Source organism: Aythya ferina (assembly GCF_964211825.1).
Source record: "Aythya ferina genome assembly, chromosome: 1".
Taxonomy (NCBI): Eukaryota; Metazoa; Chordata; class Aves; order Anseriformes; family Anatidae; genus Aythya; species Aythya ferina.
Genome location: NC_140296.1, coordinates 95447077 through 95474611, shown reverse-complemented (window position 1 = coordinate 95474611; position 27535 = coordinate 95447077). Strand labels below are relative to the sequence as shown.

Sequence of the window (27535 nt, the reverse complement as noted above, 5' to 3'; positions counted from 1 at the left end):
GTTATAAAACAGACTGTTTTGCCATCTTATCTTTTAGCCTCTTCACACATGACCTCTGCTTTCATTTGGATACTTGGAATTTGGTTTCCCTAGAGTGACCAGCTTTTCATTTCACTTGGAATAAAATGTGCTAAAATGTGACTATGAATATAGTTTGATGCAATGTCTGTCTTACCCATATCATAAAGAATTAAATATGGACAGATGAATTTCTATAAAATGGAACTCAGCCTCACTTAATGCTCTCTAAATTTGAAAGGAAGAAAAAGGAACTAACAGGTTTCAAAACAAGACAGACATTTGCATACCATTTCTGAGGGGCTGAACAATTCAGATCATGTCTTTGATGGATGACATCTAATGCAGAAAGAGTGTAGGGACTGATGCTGAACAGACACTGTATTAGTGGTAATGACTTGCGTGGAAAATCATTACCAAAACTTCCATGCTAATCTAACTTATTTTTTTTTTCCTGCTTCCCATTTTCATGCCTTGCTTTATTTGAAGTGAGCAGTAGTTTATCTTGAGAGTGCATATTGGTAAATAGATCAGTAAAGTATTTATGTTTCTAAGAGATAAAAGTGCCTACTTTTGATCATCCTCACAAGTTCCATGTAAAAAAGAACTTCACTGGATTGCCCAGCTAACAGAAGGCTTCATCTGATTGTCTGGCTTCATCATATTGTCTGGTTATTTTATAGGAGGTGACCCAAAAACTTTTGGAGGCTGTAGGGACTGTTGCTGGTTCTTCTCTGGAACAGACCAGTTGGCTGAGTCGTAACTTGGAGGTGAAAGCTCAGCCTCAGATTTTACCAGATGAGTTCAACGTTGAAGATACGAATGGTAATGTGATTTTATCTGACTTTCAATTGCTTTCTCTCTTCTGCTTAAGTCAGTAAAGAGTACAATGTGTCAGTGTGTAGTTTGCGTGAGAATGAAGTAATATAGATGAAAAGTGAAAGTAAAAATATTTATTGCCCTCCACTAACAGTGCCAACATAAGTGGGTTTAATAAATACCTACATACTGTATGTAATAGAGAGGAGAACTTACCACAGGTGCATGCAGTACATGGGACAGAACAGCACGAGGCATGAAGGATGTCATTGTGGCAAGACACTCAGGAGCATTTCATTGTAATACAAGCATGCAAGGAACAGTTCTGTTTGGGAAGAAAATTAGCAAACCACAAAATTTAACCATGTCATGTCTGAAGTCAAAACTAAACAATTGATTTTGCCTCTTGCAGATACTTCAGTGGCACCATCATCAATGGTTTCTGCCTCTGCTCCTTCAATATACAGCGTCCAAGCTCTTTCACTCCTTGCAGAAGTAAGTAGGATCCAGAGTTCCAGTTGCTGTTCTCATCCATGGTTATTTATTGATATTATTGAGCAGAGGAATACATTAGGTTTTTCTGGTAAACTAAATGGGAGCTTAAAAAAAATGAGCTTAAATATTTAATGAGGCATCCCACATATGCACACATCCTATCTTGAAACATAGCATGTTTTTCACCTTTGTGAGAAACCTACTGTAGGTTTAATGAGACATTATTTTCATTTTTAAGGTTCTTGCTTCTCTTTTGGACATGGTTTACCGGAGTGATGAGAAGGAGAAAGCTGTGCCATTGATTTCCCGTCTACTATATTATGTATTTCCTTATCTACGCAACCACAGGTGACTTCTCTCTCAGCACATCTGGTTTTTATTACGTCTGATTTTGACCACACTGTAGGACTTCTGCTCTTCTTCTCAGGAGTGCTTAATATAGTCAAGGGGAACTGTAAGAGTTGGAGAGCTGAAGTACAAAGTCTCATACAAATAATTTTCTAATTTAGTCACCAGCTGTATGGAACAGGCAAGCATGTTGTCCCCTTCCTGTATCTTCCTGTACCATGATCTTTTGATCTAGAAAATTATCCGTAGTGTCACTAACAAGTGAAGGTTTCACCAAGGAAGGGAAACTTCCTTTATGAGCCATAGTCCTGTAAAACTGTGCTCAGAGACTGCTGTTCTGAATGATACCCCAGAAGAGCTTCTTTCTCTGCTCACTATGGAAGATCTAGGGAATGAGGCATAGTCAGTTTATCATGATGGTGGTGAGGCACTGGCACAGGTTGCCCAGAGAAGCTGTGGATGCCCCATCCCTGCAGGTGCTCAAGGCCAGGCTGGATGGGGCTTTGGGCAACCTGGTGTGGTGGGAGGTGTCCCTGCCCGTGGCAGGGGTGTTGGAACCAGATGGTCTTTGAGGTCCTTTCCAACTCAAACCATTCTGTGGTTCTGCCATTTGAATGATGAGCCATCCTCCACAACAGGGTAATACAAAACTTCCTTTTTGGGAGCGTATCTTGTATATTGAGTAAGTTTACACTCTGCCCAACCAAACTCATGCAGCAATAGCAGACATTGCTGGGTTTTGCATTGAGTTATGTCTCTGTGCTTTTAGAATGATTTTCTTGACCATTCTCTTTGCTGTAATGGACAAACGTAATTCAGGGTAATGCTTGATGACTGTGTTTACATTAGCAATTTTGTTAGAGCAGTAGTTTAGTTTTGAAGTGAATGCTGTGATTTGTCTCCATTTGGAGGGCCTTGACTGCATCCCTTCTCAACTAAAAGTCGTACTCCTGTTAGTTTGAGTGCCACCAGTCTGACCTGAAACCTGAGTTTAGCCATGGTCAGAGCAGCTGCTGTAGCCAAGATTTCCAGGAAGGTCTTTGGTGTATGTGTCCTCTGCAGAATAAAGGTGCCAGAGGACAAGCATCAGTTCATGGAGGGTCCCTTCTCCGTGCTCCTACCAGTTTACACTTGGGCCCATTACACCTTCACTGTTGTGCCTTACTGAGCCTATTGACCAGTTTGGAAACTTAATTTTGGGGAAGTTTTGAACCACACCTGTAGTGGAGACAGGCAGTGCTGTGATATGTCTAATCCAAAACCGTCTCCCTAGACAAGGAGCACTGGAAAAGTGAGGAGCTTCTGTATAAACTGTTTTGATCAACTGATCTCCTACTGCTCTGAGTTATGAGCTAATGCAGACATAGCCTACCTGTTACTGAGATAATCTGGTTAGAAGTTCTGGGGATCCCAGTTAGTTTTCTGAGTACATAAATTTAACTTTTTAAAGATTGATATTTATTATTATTGTTCTCTTCCCCCAGTACCTACAACATTCCTAGTTTTCGTGCTGGTTCTCAGTTGCTTGGTTCATTGAGTGGATATGCCTACACCAAGCGAGCCTGGAAAAAAGAAGTTCTCGAGCTGTATATGGATCCAGCTTTTTTCCAAATGGACACTTCATGCAACCAGTAAGACGTGAGACGGTAGCGCTCCAAGACTCTATTCTATGATTTGCAAAGGAAGGCTTAAAGGGTTACGGGCTAGTATTGAAAATTCTCTTTAGTGCATTCTTACAGAATTGAGTAACGTTAAAAATGGGACTCAACAACTTACTATACTAAATGGATTATAAGCACTTAAAATTTCTTTATTGTGCAGAAGAAAAAATGTGTCTCATTCTGATAACTCCCCTTAGTGATTTGAGAACCACATATAATAGAGCAGAAGGACCTAGAATGTAGTATGTGTTAAAATCCGTAAGATACTTCATTCTGAATACACTTTGGAAACTGTTTCCTGGTATGAAATGTTTGACAAAATGTTTTGAGGTGAATCAACACCAGAGCTTTCTCTGGTTGTCTAATTCCTTCTATATCTTACACAGTTGGAGATCCATTATTGATCATCTTCTAACACACGAGAAAACTATGTTTAAAGACTTGATGAGTAAGTACTAGCTACTTTTGACTTATTTCTACATTAATTTGAAATGTATTTGCTTTTCAGCTATTAGTTGTATTTTTAATAATGTACTGATAAAATGCAGACAGTGCTACAGCTGCATAATTGATTGTTAACTTTATTCTCTGCTAAAAACTAAACTGACTAAGTTTGCTATATTGACTCTGAATTTTGGTAACATTTAAAATATACCATAAGTAGTTTTGTTCAACAAACATTAATATTGAACTCCTACAAGCACATTTGACCATAATTTTAAGTTCTTGAAGTATGACTGTAGCAGTTGTTAGAAAAGCAAGGAGACTTTGGCTAATTTTGCATGCATCTGTGTACTGCATAGTGCTGCAGGAATACAGTGCACCTGTGCAGCAAACCTTTGAGCAACATGCTTTGATCTCTAATTCAGGCTTGAGGACAGTGCAGATTAAGTTCTTGGGGAAGAGGTGACTTAGGACCCCTTGAATTTGCCTGAAGCTTTGAAAGAAGCAACAGCTTTTGTCCCTTTTCAGACCTTTTAAGAGAGTAGTTGAAGGGTTACAATGCAAAACTGTTAATTTTAAATAATATATATTTTTTAACTTACTGTCTCAGTTTCTGCTCAGTACGTCTTGAGAGCACTCCTCTCTGGATTTCAGAGGCTGAAAAGAGAAGGAGTTTCATGCATATTAGGACAGACAGGGCCTGAAAATACTGGGTAGCCTCATTTGAGCTGCGGTGTTTTCTTCATGTAATTTTCCCACTAGTGTGAGTGGATCTGGATCAACACCAATATATTATTCCAATCTGTAGACCTAAAGAGAGTTTATATTTTTAAAGTATCTCAGGACACTGAAATTATTTTAATCCCAAATCACAAGAAGTTTTTATATGGTAGATAAGAAGTAATTCTTGTATGTTCTAGATATGCAGAGCAGCGCCTTAAAACTCTACCCAAGTATTGAGCAAAAAGCAATGTTGTTAAAGCGGCAAGCTTTTGCTGTCTTCAGTGGAGAAACTGATCAGTATCATCTCTATCTTCCCTTAATACAAGGTAAAATTTGTGGTCTTTTCATCTGCCTTTTTTATTCAGCTGTAATACATATATAAATTGTGTAAGAAAGGAATGTCATACTTCCGTTTTTTATAAAAAGTTCTTAACAAAATTTATAATACGGTGAATCTCTGAATTCTACCAAAAACAGTCTCATTAAGAGAGAGACAGGAATCTGCATACCCAAAGCCTTTGGCCTACAAATATAAATGGAAACAGGATTATTTTGTGGCAGTCTACCAACTTCTCTTGGGTTATTGTTCCCCTCAAATGTCAGTTTTGACATAATTTTGTCCAATATAAAAACCCCCTCTGTTTTCAGACTTCTTCTGAATGACATACTTGTTACTAGAGTGCAAGGGACTGAAACTGAAAGCAAAAATTTTATCTTGTCACCTTCTGTATTTTTGATTTCCTGGAACAATGTGTGTTCAATAAAATAATACTGTTTTTTTTTCTTCACTTTTTGAATGTTTGTTTCAGAACGACTGTCTGAGAACCTCCGGGTTGGACAGACTTCACTAGTTGCTGCACAGATGTTTCTCTTCTTCAGAGTTCTTTTGTTAAGGATTTCTCCTCAACATCTAACCTCATTGTGGCCAATTATGGTGACTGAATTGGTAAGAAATAAGTAGTAACTTGAAACTAATTTGTCTTTGTTTGCATTTTGTCTTTTTCTTCTTCTCAGATATACCCATTGTTTGAAAAAGGAAATGTTTTCAGAGGTCTACATTAGTTTGATGATTTGGGAAAATAATTAACCTTGTCCTTAGGAAATACATTTTTGACTGATGTTGCTGTTTTGCTAATGTAGTGTCTTGCATGACTTAACTCGTTTCAAGTCATGAAAGTAAAACAAGAGCCTGCTATTCCTTTTATTACTTACACTACTATGTGAAGCATATCTTTTAATGATTGATTTGTATGAACATTTTGGCATCCCCATAACTTATTTATTTTTTTTAAAGATTCAGACATTCTTACAACTGGAAGAAGATTTAACTGAGGAAGATGAACCATCAAAGTAAGAATTACCATTTCCCTGATGAAAGCTTGTGAAACTCGTTAAAGCTGTTAGCAATTGTGCTTGTTCTGTATCTACTTTTTAAAAATTTTTCCTCAGGGATAGGAAAGAGACAGCAGGGTGTTTGTAATTGCAGTTGTGTATTTCTGGCACTAGTGAATCAGTTTAGGATTTTTTTCCAGCAGCTAAAATAGTTCTAGATGCAAAGAATGGTACTTAATAGTTGCATACAAAACTAGAAGAGATGCCAAGTAAGTGTTTTGGATATTTTAACATTTTGACGTTTTTTTCTGAATATTTTAGATACCAGTTCTCTGCTTACAGCCTCTTCTTATATTAATCCCAGTATTAATACAGATAAAAAATAAGGCTTTTGTTGCACATAGGTACACGTGCACATTTGTGTAAATGTAGATGTTTTCCTTTAGCTTAATGAAAAATGTTGGATTTGTGTTTTAATTGTGCATTTCTCAATTGTAACTAACACAGAAGCAACAGCAAAATAAGCAAACATAAAGTCTCAGGTGATGGCAGTGGACCTGACATCCATCAGAATGAGCTATCCTTGTACTTATCAGCTTGTAAGTTTTTGGACACAGCACTTTCATTTCCACCCGACAGGATGCAGTTGTTTCAAATGTAAGTCTTCTAATTACTTAAGTGGTCTGCAAGTCATGTCTGTTCTTGTCCTTTAAAGTAATTTCAGATATATTTTTTTCTAGAGTTAATTTTTTCATTTGTTCTTTTTACAAGTGCAAACACTGAAGCAAGGATAAAAGTAATTTGGGGTATTTAGGAAAACACTTTGGTCTTGTCAGTGTAAGAGGATTTTGCTTCGTTTGAAGATTCCCTCACACAGAAAAATGTAGAGAAGAGAAAAACAGAGATTGCTCTTTGTTTTCCCTTTGCATATGCTTGGGATTTTTTTGGAGCTGGTTGCATTTAAGTACTGACATGATAGTAACTTGCCTGTTCATTAAGTTTGGCTCTGGTAATAGCATAACATTATACGTATGACAGCTCATTCTGTGAACAAACCAGTGCTCTGCTAAACTACATGTGATTCAAATGGAATTGTTCTACCTGTTTTCTTACCAATGTATTCCATTTGTTTCAGGTACAAATGGGCATTCGTCCCAGAGGTGGACACAGAGTCATCTGATGTGACTTCTCATTTTGTAGAAAATCATCAAGAATGCAGACCACATATAGTAAGAATCATGGATCTGCTAAAGAAGAAATACAGGGTAAAGAAAAAATGCTTTACTTGAGTCCTTTTTTTTTTTCTTTCTTTTGAGGCTGTTAATGTACTTTTCTAAATAAGTGGTAAGCTTATAAGTTAGGCAAGAGGTTTTTAGATATTATAATAATATTCCTGGGGCTTTTAAAAATGTATCTGCTTGCTTTCATAAATAGATCTTGAAGATGTCAGATTTCTTTTGAGTGTGGAGTGGCAATTTTCCTTGTTCCCTTAAATCTGCCCACGGGTTTGAACAATTTGTCTCAGACAGACAGGACTGGTATTTATAAAAACAGCACGCTGTTCTTTGGCAAAAATAAAAATGTTTACCATAATAGCATTTTAAATTACCATTAATGTTTAGGATTAGGATTAATCCTAATCCTAAAATTTAGCATTAGGATTGATATTTACAGAAAAAAGGAAGAGGGGCATCACTTGGTATTTATTAGAGTTAACTCTGTATTCTGCAGCTGTTTGATAGGGGCTTCTAAAGTCTAGTCTAGATTGGCAGTATTCTGAAAATGTAAGACTTCCATTTAAAGGCAGCTCAAACCTGAACGTAAAAATAACTCAGTATACCATCTATACAATTTGTATTGTGATAGAGCTGTAGGCTGTGGATCTCTCAGTATAAAAACAAGCATATAGTACAGGCTTCAAATAAGCCATATTTAGTAGAACATTGTGTCAGTGCAGAAATGTTGGTAAACCTTGGTTTGCATACTTGCAGGAAAAAAACAACACTAATGAGGGAATTTCCAAGAGGCACAAATTTCCTCTTTTGACCTTCCGCACTATATCAAGCATCACCCAGCTTATGCCCTTCTTCAAGACTCTCTGTTGTGCATTTACAACGAATGGAAGTGAATCCCAGCATTCACATACTTCTGCGTCTCTCTCTGTGGACTATGTTGGCAGTAATGGCATAAAGATCTTGCAACAGCTTGAAGAGAGCGTTGAATGTGACTTCGTTGAAAACATGGAAAGTTAAGCTGCATGTCAGACACTTCGCTCGTGGTGGATAAATAGCAAAAAAGCAAAAACAAATTGCAATTCTTCTTTTCACCAGTTTTGAAACTACATTTGGGATTTCTTCCTGCTTTTCTACAGTGTACTTCTTTCCAGTTGGTGTTAAAAAGCGGGATTCTTCAGTTTCTGGGGAGGTGGGAAGGAGGAAGTGCAGTGTAGTGGTAATTTACCATAGTTACTGTTTTCTTTTCCTTGTTTTCAATGTGAAGGATTAAAAAGATTGTAAATAATGGAAGAATATTTTTGAGTTGGTGAAGGTAGCAACTGTACCATTTATCCAGCAACTTCTCAAGTAAGTATGTTAAACTACTTTTGGAACTGTGTTCTGAAAGTAAATTTGAGAAAAAACTAATATTGCATGTCAGCATACAATCAGTTTGCAGAAGAGCCATTTCATGATGTTAAAGCCCCCTTCTATTACGCGTTTCTTTAACTTGTCCTAACGCTTACCAACTTCTAAACGAATAATTTAAATTTGAAGCAGGTGTATTTTATAAGCCTTTGCATTGTGCAAGTAACTGCAAGCTTACCATGTTTGTAATTTCAGCTTTGTATTATAATAGCATTCTTCAGGATTAGTGATTCCTAAATAAAAAGCAAACACATGCATAAAAGGCAAACCTATGCAGTAACATTTTATAATTTGCACTACTTTGAGGGCTTTTGATTTTTATTTGTTTATTAAGACTATTCTAATTCAGTTTTTAAGTGAAAGAACTTTTGTTCTTTCAGCGTCTAAGATCACTTTGCGACTTGTGAAATGCAGTTAAATGAAGATAATCCTGTAAAAAATATAAATTGCTGTAGACTGACAGCCTAATTAAAGTGAAAAGAAAAATCATTTTTTAAAGGACACTTTTTATACAAACGGGTGTATTTGGCTGTTCCTAGGTGTTAACGGAGGTAGGGAGGTCATTCTCAGTGCCATGACTACAGTATTGTTCCCTTTGCAGCTTCTTTTGGTGCTGCACTGCTTCCATCATCCAGGATGTGGAAGAGGGTGATTAGTTCTGTCACCAAACAGTGAGAAGGTGAACTCCACTGAATTTTCATATTTAGTGGCTTTTCTGACTGAATTTGCAATGCTGATTTGTCTAAGAGGGAAGTTTGTCATAGTTTTTGTGGTGAAAAGCTTTGTCTGCTCTTTTATTTAAACACCTTTGTTTCTAGAGAAATGGGTTTGTTAGATATGCCTGCAGACTGGTACGTGCTTCTTGTTTTATTTGGAACAACTGAGGTAAATGTACTTGGTGTTGGACTTCATCATTATTGTTTTATTTTTTTTATTATTAAAAAAAAAAAAAAAGGGACATGCCAAATGAATGTGTTAATGTCACTGGGTCATGAGGTCAGGGATTTTTGCAAAACTCACACGAGAAAGATGGAATGTTGTTCTGCAGTGTTTTTTACCCACAGAAGTATGAGTCCATCTTTGGATTATAAACTAAAACTATGAAATGCTGAACGTGCTTTACTGTGATAATACTGTAATGCTGTATGAAGGTAACATTGTAACAGGCTTATGCTAAACTTAGTTTCTGTGAATTTTTACAGTAAGGAAAGTAATGGATGAGTGTAATATTGTGTAGTCAGTAGACTAGGAATGTGAATTACTTGTTTTCATGTAATTTATTAACAGTCTAATGCTGTTGGAATAAGCACAAGTGCAAAAAATGTTTTTAAGTATCACTTGAAAGTTGGAGCAGATATTTTTTAAATTTTGTTCATTACTTTCATAAATATAGTGATTTTTTTAAAAAAGAATATTGCTGATACTCAGGATGACTTGGTAGTTTTACTTTCATCTTTCTGTTGGTTGCATTCCATACTTAGGGAGTTCTTTTAAAATTCTGATGATCTGCTGCCAAATCTGCTGTTAAAAATCTAAGACAACTTTTTGCCGCTGAACCTTTTGCTTTGTGTTCTCCTGTAAGCTATAAACCTGTGTCTTCACTTAGTTTCCTCGCTAACTAAAGGTGGTGAAGCAGTAACTTGGAGGGTTTTGTCATCTTTCCCTTTGAAAGGGAATGTCCCATTCTGGCTGCCTGTACTTGGGACGTGCAGGGGATCAAACATCAGTTACTCCTCTGCCCTGCCGCCCAGGCTGTGGTGGTGAGCATTAAAACTAGAATCTGTGACCTAGGAGTGTAGAACTCCCTGACTTCTAAGATGATGTTACCTTCTACAAAAATACCACCTGCTTCTTCTCTCTTGCCTTCTGTGCGTATTTTTGCCTTTGTTCTGTGGTTCTGGAGATCGCTGCTTTAAATGGCCTCAGATATTTGGCTTGCAGAAGCATTTCACTGAAGCAGAATCTAATTCATCAGAGGAAAAAGACTTTTAAAACTTACTAAATAAGCTGATCTTGTGTGTGGGCAAGGAGGAAAGGGCTCTAACTAAAACAGTCCTACTTGGGTGGCAGAAGCTTGCAGTTAAAGTTATCTCTAACAGTGTAACTTTATTCCTCTTCTACATGGGTCTGTCTGTAGCCGTTTTAATTTTAATACTACGTCTGTTAAATCCACAGCAAGGAGGAGGTTGTACTACTCTAAAACTGGTACCACCACCACAGCTGTCTGAGTTGACCATGGATACATCTGAAAAACTTTAGCCTCAAACTCAGTACCAAGAGTTGGAGAGGAAATGCCTCTTCTGTGTTGTGTAGTTTTTGCTTGTTTTCAGAATAACTAAGCTTAGCTTTCCCTCTTGGATACTTCAGCTTTGGGTTAGCATAGAGCAGTGCATGATACATAGAGGGGAGAAGTATTTAAATATTCACAAGAGTTTCCTTTTCCTGAAGGGAAGAAAAATACAGTTGGTGCAGCCAAGATAACTGCCAAAGAATAGCAGACCTTTAAATACAGAGCATTGAATAATGGTTAAGTGTGTTCAGTACTACATTTGAATGTAATTCTTCTAATAATATTAAATGTTATTTTGAAATACCTCTTCAAATGCAGTCCTCATTTTAAGACTACCTTTACTGCTCACAGACCATCTTTATTTTTTTTCTGACTCTGTAAAAGCTCTCGAATTCGCTCTCAGTGCGTGTTGGCTTAGTCTGGATCCCTACAGCTGTGTCTCTGGGCTGGCCCATGCACATCCCCTCAGGGAAGGACTGTACCACCACCTCCCGAGTCTTCTCATCACAAGCCCCTCTGATGTCCCCATCATTCACACTCCTGAACTTTCCACCCTGGGATCCCAGTCCTGTGCTGCTGGAACAAGTTTCCAGGATTTCTGCACCTTGAAGAAGCAAGTGGAGCTAGCAGATGAAGGAAGTTGCTGCTGCAGAATCAGAGGATTGCTGACCAAGCGGCTGACAGGCACTGACTGCCTGTTCGGAGGAAGTGCCTCTCCCCAGGGAGTCAGGGGCTGCTGCTGCAGAGTGCATTTGTTCTCTGTGCACCACGGATTTCAGAGTTTCAGGCTCTGTGTGTTCGTATGTCCAGGTTAAATGCCCTGAAGGTACTGTCTCTTCATTTGAAAGGAAGAGAACTCTTCTGTACAAATGAGCTTGAGAAGGTCTAAGGCTAGAGAAGTATGGTTTCAAAGACTTTGATGTATAAGCTGCTTTTCAGATTTCACTTTCTCCTGAGTCTTTGCATACCTTTCATAAGGTAGAGCAATGTATCTTGCACCTGAAAAGCTACTAATGTTCAGTTACTGCAATGATTTTCTAAATACCCAGTGTATGTTGCATGTTTGCTGAGGAAGGCTGTAGTGTAAACTGATTTAGTAATACTGAGGCACTGAATGCCTCCTAAGTACCTGCTTAATCAAATAAAAATCAGCAGGGCTGGTCATTTAGGTTTGGCACACCTCCATCTTTTGCAATTACTATCCCAGGGCAGCTTATCCACTTATTAAGCGATAGCTGTCTTCCAATGCTTGGTTTCCAAAAATTCAGCAGGAGCTAATGGCAGCCGTGACTGCCCAGCAGACCAGGTCTCTTGGTTCTGCTCCTGCAAACAAGGCAGGAGCAGGCTGATGGCAAAAAATGGTTGTTCGAAACTGACAGCACTTCCAGGTAGAGGAGCCTGAGGTATGTTTTCCACGATAACTCCCAGAGCAGGGGCTTTCACTGCAACCCCCAGGCTGCCAGTAATCTCCTTTATGTTTATGGGAAGGCTTGCTAGGCCCCACCTCAAAAATTAAAAAAAAATAATCATGAATTATAGGCTTTTGTTGGAGAAAGCAGGGGAAAGCATTTCAAGGTCTTCTGAAGGCTTTTCCTCAGCTAAGGGTGAGTGGCCTGTCAGGTTTCAGTCACCATGAATTGCTGTATCTCAGGCTTTTATTTTGAACCTTTTCTCCTGTGATGTGTACCTATATCTGTGGGTGGGTGTTTGTTTTTCTCTCCAACCACAATAATAGCACCTTTCTAACAGCAGAAATTTGAGATTATGGAATGAAAACCTGGGAGGATGACAAAGGGAGCTGGAGAGCAACACCCAGCTTGATTACAATAGCCACCGGGGAGCTTCCCATCTATAAAAGCATGTAAAACAATCGGTTATTTAAAGTTCTCCAGGAAGAAAATTAGTAGTCTGGACTCAAGGTAAGTAGCAATGTCCTGCTCAAAATACCTGCAAATAGCTGAAACAGAGTAATGTTGATAAAACACCTGAGGAATTTTCTGTGGGTAAATAGTAGGTGAAGTATGAATTCTGGCCTCTAGTCCTCTTGCATTTTGCAGATGTTACCTGTGTGCCACTTGATAGAATACAGGTGGTGCTATACCTTCAATCAGGGAGGCTCGTGCTGAGTGTCTTTCTTAATTGTCTGACTTATTTCATAAATAAAGGCACTGGAATTTGACCTCAGTGCTGTCTTTGACAAACACAGGCCCGACCCAGTGGAAAAGGGGGAAGGGAGCTGTGCAATCTTTGTTATGCAAGTGTATCTGACAGACCAGCTGCGGTGAGCAAGGGCAATCAAAGCCATCTGATCAAACTTTTGGTCCTTATCGTGCATGCTGGGGCTTGCAGCTGAGCTTGTTCTGCTGGGCAAAAGCAAACAGTTGCAGGTCACAACTCTATTACCCCATCCCAATTATGCCTTTAGAGGGTGTGCTCACCAGCTAACCAGAATTACACTTCTGATCGGGTCGGAACAGATGCGATGCGATGCTACAGCTGCAGGAGAGAGTGTGGAGCAGCAGCCTCTGCTGCTATGAACTCTGCACTTGCAGTCTTTACCTTTGGGGTTTTCTAGGACTTGTTCCTTCCTAGGCTGTAGATAAGGAGCACAGCAAAACACCCCAAGGAGAGGCAACACCTGGGTTACCAGACTTAGGGGGATCTGATAGATAAGGAAGCTTCAGGCAGCATCTTTCTTTTACTATAAATCACACCTTTATTAGTAACATTTTGCTGACTCGGAGGGGTCTTTAGGTCATGTGGGCGTGTGTTTTTTTAACTATTAGGGCCAGAAAAGCCTCACGAAGTTAGCTGTTTTTACTCGGAGGAAAAAGGGCGGCAGTGTCAGAAACGGGCATTTCACACAGGCAGGGGCGGCTGGGGCTGGTCGGGAAAAGAGGGCACGAAACGTTTGGGGCAGCTCTGCCCCAAAACAGGGAGGAAAAACAAGTAAAAACGGAAAAAAAAAAAAAAAAAAAGCGAAGGAGCCCCCGCCCTGCCCCGTGCCTCAGGCGGGGCGCGGGGCGGGGCCCAACGGCCGCCCCTGCCCGGGAGCGGCTGGGCTCGGAGCCGCCGGAAGTGCGCGCGCTGGGCGCTCCCCGCCGCCTCCCCCCCCCCCGCGCTCCCGGCCCGGCGCTGGCTGCGGCCCCCAAGATGGCGGCGAAGACGCAGGGCGGCATCCGCCTCAGCGCGGTGAGCGGCGCCCGGGCGGGGGGCTCCGGATCGCCTCCGAGCGGCTCTGCACGGCCCGGGGGGGGCTGAGGGGAACCGGGGGGAACCGGGGAGCACTGAGGGAGGGCGGCGGAGGAGGGGAGGAAGGGAACGGGAGAGGGGAGGCCGAGAGAAGCGCCCCCCCCCCCCCCCCCCTCCCCACCGGGGCCGGGGCCAGGAGATGGCGGCGGGGGCCGGGGCCCTGTGAGGAGGGGGGCCGGGGCGAGGCTCCTCAGCGCCTCGGGGCGAAACGGGGCGCTTGTGGCTTTCGGGGTGGGTGTTGTGAGTGTTGTGAGCTGCCCTGGGGATTGTAAACATCGCCGGTCCGCGGCAGTTCGGGGCCGTGGCCGCGAATCTGGGCTGGGGTCGTGCGCTGGGGCTGGGGGTGTGAGCCGGGGGTCCCCTCAGGGCCAGCAGCCGGCGGTGGCTGCCCCGCGCTGGGCAGAGGTTGTCCGCAAATGTCACCTGCCTGCAGCCGCGCTTTCGGTTTGGCCCTCGAGTTGTCGCCAGGGTTTTGGACTGCACCGCCTGCCTGGTGCCTTCGGGCAGGGAAGGGCTCGCCCAGCTCTTCGGCTTCTCCTGCTTTGGGAAAAGAGAAACGTGAGGTGTCCCGTGGTTTCGGTAGCTTTCTTACAGGAGGGGAAAAATGCACCAGCATTAATAGCTGTACTTGCAAAAACTACGTGATACAGGCCAGGCTGCAGTTTAAAACTGATCTCACTTTGGCAGATTTCTGCATAATCTCCCCTAGAATTGGTGCAATAATTAACTTTCAGAGTTATATTTAGGGTTCTGCTTATTTTTTGTCAGTAGTCATTACTTTAAACGTACATTCAGTGTGTCTTCAGTCAAAGCTGTGATTTCTCCTTAAGTTTTCAGTAAAGAAATGAAGCAGCTGATACCGTTCCTGGTTTGCTTGTTCCTAACAGAGCCTTTTATACAGTTGGGCACTGTTTCCCAGCAAAAAATGACACAAAACTGACAGTCACCACCTCTTCTGTCAGCAGCTGTGCTTTAGAAATACGTTGGGTTTCACGAAAACATTTTCATTGGTTTCAGAAGCGTGCATGAACCGCACAGGTAGTGCGGGCAGGCCTGGGTGCGCATTCCCACCCTGGCATTTATCTCTTGCTGTTGCTCTGGTAACGTGTTTTTTTTTCTCAGTTGCGCGATGAGACAGATCAGGAAGTGATCCAGATTAAAAATAAGATTTAAAAAATTAGTTTTAATTTGGAGCAGTGCCATGATGTGGTTCGCTATGTTATCATGCAACCGTGCTAGCATAACTGGCAGGGAGGAGGAAGGCATGTAGCAGGAAAGAAGGAAGCAACTAGATGGAAGAACAGTGGGAGGAAGAGGATGGTAGTGGGGCTGTTCCCCCCAAAGTTGCGAAGTTCTTCTAAAATACAAGTCAGTTCAGTAGTTACATTATTTGTGCATGACTTACACTCTTTAAGAGATGGGATAGTTGCATTTTTCTTGGAGTACCAAAATTCCCAAAGCTGCCTGTCATTTTCAAAGGTAAGCTGCCTTGTTCTTTAATATTTGCTCATCGTAAATGCAGGGGACTCCTTAGTGCAGCTGAGTCTTTTTATAACGTGAACTGTACGTTCAGTGTGAAGAAGGTGGAGGTTTAGCTCTATGTTCTGGAGGGATTTTGCTGCACTTGCTTTCAGGATAAAAAATGAAGCAGCCAACCAAAACCCACTTGCTAACAAAATCTATTGGGCCCAGTGCTCAGCGCAGCTGGATCACCTCAGCTGCAGTCATACTAAAATAGCCCAAAGTGAGTGTTCACCTGGGGAGTAACTTTCTGACTGTATTCGTTGGAAATGCGATTATTCACAAAGCTAATTAAAGTAGCGATTTGATGAAATGAAGTGTTGGGGACAAAACGGGCTCCAGTAATTCCCGCTGAGCTCTCCCTTGGTTGTGCTGGCAGCCAGCTGGATGTGCTCTGAGGCAAGCTAGGGAGCTAATGGCCTTACGGTGCTTGTCTCCATTTTTTTTAAAGCTGTTTTCATCGTGTGTTGGTGTTTTGCAGCCCTGCATTAGCAAGCGGTGCTGTCTGCTGGGAGGCAGATGTTCCCACTAACTACCCTGAGGGACGCCCGCCTTTTGCTGGCGGAGCTTTAGAGCCAAGAGCTGGTTTCTGATGGTTCCCATGGCCACATCCGTGTCTTCTAGTTTCCCGTAACTGTTCACATTCCCACCATCGTGTATCACATCTCAGCCTTTTTCAAAGCCTTATCAAATGAAGCAGTGTCCCAGGAGATCGGCATGTGTTTGTTTATAAGAGATGGGGTTTCCTTATGATGCTATTCTTCTCAACGTCAGCCGCCGGTACGCAGCAGTGAAGTGAAGGATGGAGAAGCTCTCTATTACTCAGGCACTCACTGCCTGAAGAGAATTTTTTGCTGGGCACACATCCACTTTGCTCTGTGGAAAAAAGGACATTTGGCTGTAAGGGTCAGTTTTAGTGGTGCCGATGCGCCTTCTTTCATCAGCATTACTTGACCGGGGAGGGCCACAACTTTGAATTCACACCTTTTTAAACTACAGTCAGGGCTTTTTTCCAAGTCCATATTGCTGAGGTTACAGTGCCAGCGGTTACTGTGGGGTCCCGGTCTGCCTTCTGCATGACAGGAGTCTCTCGCTGGCTAGCAGCAAAGCAATACTTCAGCAGTGAGCTGAGCAGATGCTAAATATTTGAATGTGTACCTGTGTGGGGGTGGTTTTGTTTGATTTTTTTTTGTTTGTTTTGTGTTAGTATCATGTTTTGACAAGGAGGAATTTGGGGTTTGAGGGGGAGTGGGTGGAATCCAGTTGTCCCTGGTGTATTTTGGTTATCATCATCATCATAATTTTAGAAAGGAAAGGAACAAATGCTGCCAGCACTGTGAAAGGTTGAAGTGAAGAGAACAGATCCTTAGATCTGCTGACCCATGATGTGGTACAGAACGAAACTGAAAGGTCTGCTGGAGCATGTGCCATGGTACACGTGAGGCTCCCAGTACTTGGCTCGATGTCATCTCGATAGATTCTGAATTGTTTGTAAGCATCTGGTGTGAACTTGAAAGGAGCGCAGTGACTGGGGCTGGTTCAGTTTACTGGAGTTTATAGAAGTGGGATTTTAAAACACAGATGACACTGAAGAATGTAGAGCCCACTCATATGTGCAGCCTAGCTCGGTGCAGAAATACAGGGGTTAAGCTGCAGTCTGAAAGCGTGCTCTGCGCTCTTTGTGACCTTTGAATCAAGGTGAGATTTCTTGGCAATTTATGTTGATCCGAACCAGGGCTGCTGCTGCGCTCCCACCGCGGCACTTGGCTCGCTGCTCTGGAACTTGCTCTTAGCATTATTCTTTTCTCTGATAAGTGGACTTGGAGACTTGAAGTGGTTGCTTGCTTTTATTTTGACCTTACTAATTATACGAAAGTGATTGTCGGTGTAGTAGTTCTGTAAAATGTATTAAGTGAGGATATGGGTGTACTTTATATATAAAATCAGAAAATATTTTAAAATGTGGATTGTATTTTCTGATGCAGCTGCACCATACGAGGGCTTTTTCCAGTGTTGTGTATTCATAGGTACTGATTTTTATGAACATAATTGTGCCAGTAAAGGATTAAACATATACATGTGTATGCACCGGGTTTGTGCTAAAGGCCTTGTAAAAGTATAATTACAGATATTCTAAGTGGTAATGCAAGTACAGCTGTCACTTTCAGCAGTTATACTTTCCCCAAACATTGCATTGACAAATCCTGAAGTTGTATGGATATCTACTTCTGGTTTTCGTGTTTTTTGATCTAGGTGAATGCGTGCAAACGCAGGCTCTCGTGAATTACTTGAGAATACTTTGTCACTGACATCTGCAAGATGTGTCCCACAAACAAGTGTATTTATTTTGCGTGTTGTCATCTAATCCAAGTAGTGGCTGCATTCCTGTGGTAGCATCTGACCATAAGCATCTAAAATGTCTGAGCTTGAATTGCCAACAGTATAAACTGCTAGGTGAGAGAGCCTGATGGGTCCCATTAACAGGTGATTTTGATCAACAAAGGCAAAAGGAGCAATGAGATAGCAAGTCACTGAGGGTGTGGGGTGCTGTTCCCTTTCCCAGATCCATACTTGTGGTTTAAGGTTTACATTTTTAATATTTGAGTGCTTGTGTTTCTCTTGCTAGTTTTGGACTAAGGCTTTGATATTTTTTGTAACTTCTTGTTTGAAGTACACAAACTAATGCCATTGTTTCTGTTTTATTTCAGCTTTGTCCAAAGTTCTTGCATACCAACTCCACCAGTCACACCTGGCCTTTCAGTGCAGTTGCGGAACTTATAGGTATGTGGATCAGTAGTTGCCCGAGTACTTGATTGTAGTACCTCTTCTTCTTGTTGTAAAACTTTTTTTTCTTCCCTTCAGGTAAGGAAACCCTGTTGTTATCATTCAGAATCTTACTGAAATCTTGTTTGGGTACAGTCAGACAGATTGACTTCATTCTTTCTCGACAGCATGTGTACTATCTGACATCTGTTGCGGGGGCCTTCTAGGAGTTGGTATTTTCTTCTTACTGAGTTTATTGAAGCTTGCCAAATGCAGAGGACAGTGGGGCCAAGAGAATCCTTTCTCTTCTAGTCCACCAAATGCAGGCCTAGTGCTCTTCGCTGTTCCCAGTCTCAGCCAGCAGTATGACTGAGCACAAATTCCAAGGATGTGCCTGCACACTTATGTACTGTACAGACACAGCTGGCGACAGGCAGTTTAGCACAGACTGAAGGACGATGGCTTTGCAAGAACCCACATAAACACAAAATGTGAACAGACCAAATGGCCTCGTTCTGTTCCTGTTTGATGGTTAACCACATTTAAATGTTGTTAGTGGCACATGCGCATTATTCTTGGTCACTTAACTCTCATATTTACCCACGTGTCTGGGTATTTTGCTAAGACCTGGAGTCCTTCCAGTTACTGTGTCCAGACTTTTTACCAGACTGGCTTTTTACCAGTCTCTGGCTTAGACCTTGGATCTCTGCAGTTTCTGGTTTCTTCCAGCTTGTTGACTTGTGCATCTTCAGGTTGGCTAGCAGAACAAACGCGTACAGGCACACATTCAGATTAGAGAGCACACTCATGTAGGAAATAGAAATAAAGTTTAGTGAGAACGTACAACAGAGTGGCAAAGGTTCCAACCCCAGAAGTGTACTGAACAGCTTTCACGCAGTCAGCCTGTGTTATTCCCACTCTTCCATCGCTTCCATTACCCTGTGTGTTTTTTCCATCCATTAGGACCTTTCCCTTACCTTCACTTCAGTGTTTCCTCAAAATATCCACCAGTAATTTCTGCACATGGACACAGTATTCCTCAAACATCTTTATTTTATTCTTTTGGATTACAAGTTTTCTGGTTGAACATCTTCAGGGTTACACTTGAGTGGTTCCTTTGAATGGTTGGTCCACTGATGTCCTAAGAATCCTGGTGTTTGTAATTGTCTCTATCATCTGCTGTTTGTTGGGGTTTGAGTGTGTTTAATTTATTAGCTCCTATTTATTGTCTTGCTTTTTATTTTGAATAGCCACTAACTGGATATTCTCAGAGTTGCATGTTTCCTGAGTTGGGGAATGATTAGCTTACTTTTTCTAACTGGTTCCTCGAAATAAAGGCGTGGTATGGAAAGATTTGCTCAGCTTATCAAGCAGTTTGCTTTTGTCAAAAGGAGCACCTCTTCTGGTCACATTCTTTAGCTTCCTATGCTCTAGTTCTGTCAGTTCTTAAGCCAGAAGAAATGTAACCTGGCAAAAAAAAAAGAAATTTTCTGCTAGATAAGGAGAGAGTTGTCACAAGGAAACAAGAACCACATGACTGTGCTCAGGACTAGCTGTTTTGGTGGGAAGTCATGACTGACATGTTCAGTCATTTCATCTGTCTTATGCCACACCTGGCTGGAATTAACACATCTGTGCTGTGCAAGGCTTGTGAGCTGCCTTCTTCCTTCCTTTGCCTCTCTTGTCATATGTTTTGCTGTAAAAAAAGGTTCAGAAGCCTAGTAGCAACATGCTGGGTATAAAGGCTTCTGGTTAGTTGATTTTGTAATCTGTCTTCCTCATGCTATGTGAGGCTATACTATAAGCCAAATATCAAGCAGTAGTAATAGTAATAAATAACTTTACAGAGGCCTGAGATTAAGCTGTAATTCCTTTTATAGGTTGTAGGGTTGGCTTGAGCTGTTGGGTTTTGCCCCTCTGTTGAACCTGCAGAACAGACAGGGAGGCAGGGACACTGCTTCCTACTGTGCCATCACATCACAGCTCCCCCAGCCTCCAAATTTCATGAGCACCACAGAGATGGTGGGAAGAGAAGCTAGGAAGTATTTCTAGTGCAGATGAAATTTAAACCAGCTTTGCAAACAAGAAATACCCGTGGAACCATGATTTCAGTTGCACTTGCAGTAGAAATGCTGCAGGCTCCTTCAAATCCAGTGAGTAGGAAGGATGGGGTATAGCATTTTATACTTCTCTTCTGTGAAAGTCTGAAAGTCACACCTTCTTAGATCTGAAAAACCTGTGGTAGCAGGATATATATTTGTGACTGTCAACTCTGCTGATAAAGAATCTGTGTGGTAGTAGAGCAGCAGTAATTTTTTTCACCTAATTTCCTGCACCTGTGGAGTCAAAATTTTAGCTTTCACAGAACTATCTGAGATGGGGGGGAAGGTGTTGGCTTCAGGTTTTTGTTTGCTTTTTTTAATGTCTCGAAGTTGATTATCTGAAGTTGTGATAGGACTTCAAAGCTTATTTCCCAATTAAAAAGCCTACTGCAGGTAAGATATTTTTGCTGCCAGGTATATTAGTGATGAGCTGTTGTCTGCATTTCACGCAGTAACCTGTCCTCCTAGAAGTCAGTCAGAGGAGATGTTTGGGTGGATTGGAGAAAAGTGAATGTTGCAACAGCTGCTTGGGAAACAGGAAACAAAACTAGAAACTTGTCTGGGTTTTGTTTTCAATTTCAACCACTCATTTCATTCTGTTTCAACCACTTGTCTCAGACTAAGTTTTTAACTGTATAGTACAGTTGTCTGGAATAGGTGGAGAACTTTGTCTTGTTTTCAGGCATGGTTTGCAAACTTTTGATGCAGCTGTTTCATTGTAATGTTTTGATCTAATGTTGTCAACTATAAAGAGGTTAATACTTTAGGAGACTTTATTTTTAGCGCATTTACTTATTTAAAAGCTTCTAATAATAATAATTAAAAAAATATATATTTGCTTCTGTGTAAAACTTGGCTACTATTCAGTGACTTTTCTGAGAAAGACATCTCTGTGCCAGCACGTGACTTCTGCAACTATTACGTACCTAACCGCAGAACTGAAAAGTTGCTACAATCTTAGAGCTCTGTTAGGATCTGCACAAATGCAGAACTGAGAGCCCATGATGCCATATTCACCAAATAAAAGTTTTTGTGAGCACAGCATAATAATAAAGTTAGGGACAGCAATTCCTTGTAACTGTTTGCCAGTGTTGCAAGACAAGCATTTGGTGGATTTTTTGTGGGGGAATACCTACCAGATGCAACACTGTTGCATGCCACATAAGCGTTTAAATAACTTCGGAAGAGTTGCTACCTGACATCTTCACTGGAATTAAGCACTTTAACTGTAAACATATTTTAAAGTGTTAAATTCTTGTGTTGTTTTTTTTTTTAGTATTCTGTTCTTATTTTCTTTTTTTTTTTTTGCCATCTTCAGATAATGCTTATGATCCAGATGTGAGCGCTAAGCAGATATGGATAGACAAAACAGTGATAAATGACAATATATGCTTGACATTCACTGATAATGGAAATGGTATGAACACAGAGAAGCTGCACAAAATGCTAAGGTAGATAACCCTCTTTTGCAATTTCTTTTCTTGTAAAGATTCCAATTTCTAGTTGTGTTATTGCTCAGTTCATTCCTTCCTATGACATGTAATCTACTAAGCTCGTTTTTAAATTAAGCACTTCTGAAGGTGAGTGATTATCCAAATGAGGTTCTAGAAGAGACAGGTGCTAGCATAGCTTTCATGCGGCTTTGGAGATGTATTTTATCTCCTAATTTCCTTTTATCCTTTATATAAACATTCCCACTTAATTTTCTGTGCAGGTGTTGTGCCAGGTAAACTCTGTAGTGCCCTTCAGTGGAGCTAAGGAGAATCATTTCCCCCTTCAAGCTTGCTTTAGACTAAATTAGTGAACAAGAGACAAAGGAATATTCAATTCAAACCCTTTGGAGTATAGAAGATAGAAGGTGTTCTGGAAAAGTTAAGGGAGTGGGAGTTAAATTGGTGTGGATTGTCATTTTACCTTTTAATATTCTAAAGAGTTGAACTGTTCTTTTTGCAGTTCCTGTTTCTACAGTTAGTAAAGAGGTTGCTGTTCAAGCTTCTTTAGTATAAAATATATTCTTCTGCCTCCAGTAAATCTCTAGGTTTAAACTTAAGGAAGTTTGACTTCAAATTACTTCCTTTTTCTATAAGGTATCATAATTAATAACTTACTTGTGAAATCCCATGCTCCAAACACAGTTACGCATTTTACTGCATTCTACTTTAAATGCAATGAGAAGTTACCAATGGAAAATTTGTAGATCAATTTTTAAGCTAGTGAAGGAAGAAAAAAACCCACAACCCAAAGAGGCTTTTCTCACAACTTATTGTGAAGCCATGGGGTAACTATTAGAAACCTGTGTGAAAGCAGATAATTCCAGGCATATGATATTTCTTATCGATACTTGAAAGGTGAATCTACCTCTGAATTCTTGCACTGTGATTTTAGCAACTTTATATAGGTTGTATTTCTCCAGATTTACGCTAGCTGTTCATTGTTTAACTGCATGGCAGTACCTGATCTCTAAAACAAGAGGTGAACTCAATGTGTTTAAGTCTAAGTTAATGCATTTTGAATGCATCTTTTGGGTTTTCAAGTGCTGGGGAGCTTTTTACACTCTTTCAATGTGTTTTTACATTTCAGCTTTGGCTTCAGTGAGAAATCTGTTATGAATGGCCGTGTTCCAGTGGGACTGTATGGAAATGGGTTTAAATCGGGGTCCATGCGCCTGGGAAAAGATGCGATAGTCTTCACCAAGAATGGGGAAACCATGAGTGTTGGCCTGTTATCTCAGACTTTCCTTGAGGTCACAAAAGCAGAGCATGTCATGGTTCCTATAGTGACATTCAACAACCAACATATCCTTTCAATAACTTATGAGCAAAAAGTGGTGTATATGTGCAAAACTTGGGTGATGACATCATTGAAGGAAATCTCCTTACCTTTACAGAGAACCTTCTACCCACCTTACAATTTATTTAGACTAATGTGTTAAAATCTTTACAGTTGTAGATCTGAGATGTGGAATGAGAGCCCGTGAAAAGTAGAGGATTCTGTTGCCGAAGTTTGCTCATCTTTTGAAAGTTTTTTTTTCTTTTTAATTCAAAGTTATTTTCATTAACGTAATGCTTACGACAGATAAGTGATCCAACAGAATCCAAAAACAGCCTGAAGGCCATCTTATCGCATTCTTTATTTCCTACTGAGGAGAAATTACTGGCAGAGCTAGATGCTATCATGGGGAAGAAGGGAACAAGAATTATAATTTGGAATCTTAGAAGGTAAGATGAAGTCCAGTCTCTTATCTCACATTTCATTTGTTATTTATTCAGTGTATGCAAATATACAAGGGTTGTTTTTTTGTAGAGTAACTCCAAAAGACTGGAGAGTTAGCTGCAGTTGGGGAAACCAGACTCAAACTCATGTATCTGGAGGGTGGTAGTGTTGCATGAGAACTGTTGCTAATCTCAAATAGCAAAGGAGGAAGGAGAATGTAAAGTACTTCATATTTCCCTTTGATAAAATACCGTTAATTTTGCCAGAAGAAAAACTGAAATAGATGAATTATAAATGTAGTATCTCAAACTGATGTGGCAAGATTTAGACCTTCCTAAACTTATTTACTGTTTGTTGTAATGTAAACAGAATTCCAAGTAAGTAGTTATTTATTTTCATCTACTTAAGTATGTGGGATTGTTTGCAGCAGTATGGATTTCCAACCTTTTCTAGCTTGGGCTTACTGCTTTTTTTAAATCTGTTGTAGCAGTGGCAGCTGGATGCCATCATTTCCCATCTTTCCCATTCCTCTCTTTCTTGCATGGTTGCTGCTGTCTTACTAGCAGGGAACCTGTTTGATGGTCTGTCTGGAAAAGCTTTATCACTCCTTTAACAGTGATAGAGATAATTGGTTGGGAGTGTACTTCCTTGTACTGTGTTCTTAAGTGTTCAGCTTACTGGAGTTTTAAATACCTAAAATAACGAGGTATCCATCAGAAGCAATTTTGAGCTGTTTCATGGTTCAGTAGATTTGGCAGGAAAACAGCTTGTTTTTCAGTTTATTCTCCACCGTCATAAAAAAAAAAAAAAAAGTGTAGGGAGGAAACCCAGAGTGGGATAACTACAGATAAAATGTTATAGGACAGTAAATTATAGCAGATGAAAGGCTTTTTTTTTTCTTATTTCATTAACTACTTCTGTGTTTTAGGGACCTTAAAGCACTTTTAGCATAGTACATTTTAATGCAAGAAAGCTGAAGGTAACAGTCAGGTATTACTAATTTCAATCGTTTCTCCTTGCCATGTACTTCATAAGAAAAATTTTCTCTCTTTTACAGTTCAAAAACTAAGTTGTGTTATCCAGATAAACTTCCATTTATTTTTAAGAATGAGGACTTTTAGGAATGTGCATCACTTTTTGTATTTTATTTTGTTCAAGAAAGAAAGTCAGCTAACTATGCAGGGTAACTTTCATGCTCTGAATTTGAGTCTTCATTGGAAGTTGTGGAAGAAAACACTTGAGGACTTTTTTTCTTGTTGTTTGTAATATGCTGCAACTAAATCTACTTTCAAAAACCCAACAGAGCTGTTTCAATATTAATACTTTATTGCTGGAGTATTTTTCAAACTACAATATATCAGAGTTATGCAAAACTTCTGTCAGTTGCAACTAAATAAAAGAAACCATCTGTTGAGCCCTGCAATAAGAAATCACAATGAAGTATTACTGAGTTAGAAAGTTGTAGTGTGTCACTTCTACAGCAATAAAAACCTTAGGAAGGCAATTTTCAGTGTTAAGAACTCTTTCATTTAGAAAGAATGCATGCATCTTGGCTCATCCATTATTTACAGTTTATACTGGCTACTTTTATTAATGAAGCGCAACCTGTTTAGAATACAATTAGAACTGTTTAGAATACAATTAGAACTTAGGAAAGTTTCATTTGTTGTCTCTGCTCTCGTATTCCTGGGGTTTCAAAAAGGAGCTGGTGAATTTGTGAATTTTAACGGGTCTGTGAAGAAAAACATTAAAGGAATTCTGTTTCTTTCATCTTTGTGATATATTCTGGGTTCGCCTCAATATCTTTTTTCCTTTTCATAATTAGTATATTTTTATCTTATTTCTTAGAGATAAAAATGAAAAAACAGAGTTTGACTTCGATAAGGATAAATATGACATCAGAATTCCAGAAGACTTAGATGAAACAGGGAAAAGAGGATATAAAAAACAAGAGAGGCTAGACCAGATTGTTCCAGAAAGTGACTACTCACTACGAGTATGTATGCTTTTTTCATTTATTTGTTTTGTGGAAAGTGAAAGATGCGCGCTTCTGTTTTAACATCATATACCATACTTCAGAGGTGGTGATTGGAAACAAAAAGAAAGACAAATGTCTATAAATGTTAAGGCAACATGTCGACACTATTTGAAAAACATGAAACATGTTTGTGGACTTGTATAAACACTTGCTGTTTTTTCAGAAGAAAATTACTGGTTTTGATGACTCTTCACAAGTAAACTTTTGCTAGTTTTCAGCTGGTGAAGTGTCCATTCTGCGTTTCAAAAGAGATCAAGGAACTGGGAAGCAGTTCCAGTAGAAGACCATGTCTGCAGGCTAATTATTACAGCCACTGTTTACGCTGTTGATCCCATAGCCTTTGAAGGTGATTTCTTTTTTTGTAAGAAAGTGCACCTGGAATTACTAGGTGTTCTGGGCACTTCTTTTGAATAATATTCAGTAGTATTGTTCCAGTTGAAATGCAACGTTCAATTATTCAAAGACTCATTGAAGTCATAAATCCACTTCAAATACTGAAGGTGTAAATATGATGAATGAAAGGCAGACTAAAATTCATGGATTGACACGCCTATGAGAAAGCTGTAGTTTGATAAGGCAGTCATTTGGAACAAAGTTAACAATTGCCTTTTTTTTTTTTTTTTTTTCCTTTTTAAGCTTGTAATAGAATCTTAAAGATCTCAGTAGGGAATAAGAATACAGGCTTTTGCATTTGAGCATGATTGAGAGCTCTTAATGATAAAAGTGCTTCTTCAGACACCTGATTAACTTGTCATGTTCATAAAAGTTCTCCTTCAATTGCAGTTCATGTGATTTTGCACACCCTAGGCACACTTGCATTTCCTGGGTTTTGTGGATTCAAGTGTGTGCATGTGGGGGGACTTGACAGAAATGAGTTCATAACATTTTAATGAAAACCTGGGATAGTCTTTCCAGCATAGTGTGTATTGTAAAATACTCATATCTTGATGTTTTTTTATTGGTGTGGGTTTTTTGGTGGGGATAGGGAAGGTCTTGTTGTCTTTTTGAGTAACAGGAATTACTGTGTGTTTTTCAGGCTTACTGCAGTATTTTGTATCTGAAGCCAAGAATGCAGATCATTCTGCGAGGACAAAAAGTAAAAACACAGCTGGTTTCCAAAAGCCTTGCTTTCATTGAACGTGATATATATAGGCCAAAATTTTTGAATGTATCCTTTGGTAATTCACAGTGACATCGAGTACACCCTCAGCAAGTTTGCAGATGACACCAAGCTGAGTGGTTCGGTTGATAACAAAGAAGGAAGGGATGGAAGGGCTGCCACCCAAAGGGACCTGGACAGGCTGGAGAATTGCACCCATATGAACCTAATGAGGTTCAACAAGTCCGAGTGCAAGGTGCTGCACCTGGGTCAGGGCAGTCTCAGGCATGAGTACAGACTGGGAGAAGAACTCATTGAGAGCAGCCCTGCAGAGAAGGACTTGGGGGTTCTGGTGGCTGAAAAGCTCAACATGAGCCAGCAGTGTGTGCTTGCAGCCCAGAAGGCCAACTGCATCTGGGGCTGCATCAACAAAGGAGTGGCCAGCAGGTTGAGGGAGGGGATTTTGCCCCTCTGCTCTGCCCTCATGAGATCCCACCTGGAGTGCTGCATCCAGGTCTGGGGCCCCCAGCACAAGCAGGATGTGGGGCTGTTAGAGTGAGTCTAGAGGAGGGCTACAAAGATGCTCAGAGGGCTGGAGAACCCCTCCTGTGAAGAAAGGCTGAGAGAGCTGGGGATATTCAACCTGGAGAAGAGAAGGCTCTGGGTACGCCTCATTGTGGCCTTTCAGTACTTAAAGGGGTCTTATAAAAAAGGTTGAGAAGGACTCTTTGCTTGGGTAGATAATGATAGAACAAGGAGGAGTGGTCCTAAACTA

General features: G+C 40.4%; 2 protein-coding genes across 6 annotated transcripts in view; both read left to right on the top strand.

Moving 5' to 3' along the window:
- The window catches only part of DOP1B (DOP1 leucine zipper like protein B), a 49894-nt gene extending 38821 nt beyond the window's left edge, over nucleotides 1-11073 (top strand). For all 4 annotated transcript variants that reach the window (XM_084504216.1, XM_084504218.1, XM_084504217.1 and 1 more), the window contains 11 exons: nucleotides 702-843; nucleotides 1250-1332; nucleotides 1571-1680; nucleotides 3165-3311; nucleotides 3728-3789; nucleotides 4706-4834; nucleotides 5318-5454; nucleotides 5803-5858; nucleotides 6348-6497; nucleotides 6976-7105; nucleotides 7832-11073. In XM_084504216.1, coding sequence (XP_084360342.1) covers nucleotides 702-843; nucleotides 1250-1332; nucleotides 1571-1680; nucleotides 3165-3311; nucleotides 3728-3789; nucleotides 4706-4834; nucleotides 5318-5454; nucleotides 5803-5858; nucleotides 6348-6497; nucleotides 6976-7105; nucleotides 7832-8092 — 1407 coding nt within the window. In that variant the 3' untranslated portion in view covers nucleotides 8093-11073. The remainder of the gene's footprint in view (nucleotides 1-701; nucleotides 844-1249; nucleotides 1333-1570; nucleotides 1681-3164; nucleotides 3312-3727; nucleotides 3790-4705; nucleotides 4835-5317; nucleotides 5455-5802; nucleotides 5859-6347; nucleotides 6498-6975; nucleotides 7106-7831) is intronic.
- A 2777-nt stretch (nucleotides 11074-13850) lies between these two features.
- MORC3 (MORC family CW-type zinc finger 3) overlaps nucleotides 13851-27535 on the top strand; it is a 29597-nt gene continuing 15912 nt past the window's right edge. Inside the window, exons 1-7 of one of the 2 annotated variants that reach the window (XM_084525501.1) lie at nucleotides 13851-13964; nucleotides 18254-18326; nucleotides 21729-21861; nucleotides 22991-23205; nucleotides 23481-23628; nucleotides 25472-25619; nucleotides 26698-26829. In XM_084525501.1, coding sequence (XP_084381627.1) covers nucleotides 13926-13964; nucleotides 18254-18326; nucleotides 21729-21861; nucleotides 22991-23205; nucleotides 23481-23628; nucleotides 25472-25619; nucleotides 26698-26829 — 888 coding nt within the window. In that variant the 5' untranslated portion in view covers nucleotides 13851-13925. Of the gene's footprint in view, nucleotides 13965-15344; nucleotides 15504-18253; nucleotides 18327-21728; nucleotides 21862-22990; nucleotides 23206-23480; nucleotides 23629-25471; nucleotides 25620-26697; nucleotides 26830-27535 lie in introns of those variants that run through there. The other variant, XM_084525500.1, reaches the window with a different exon arrangement.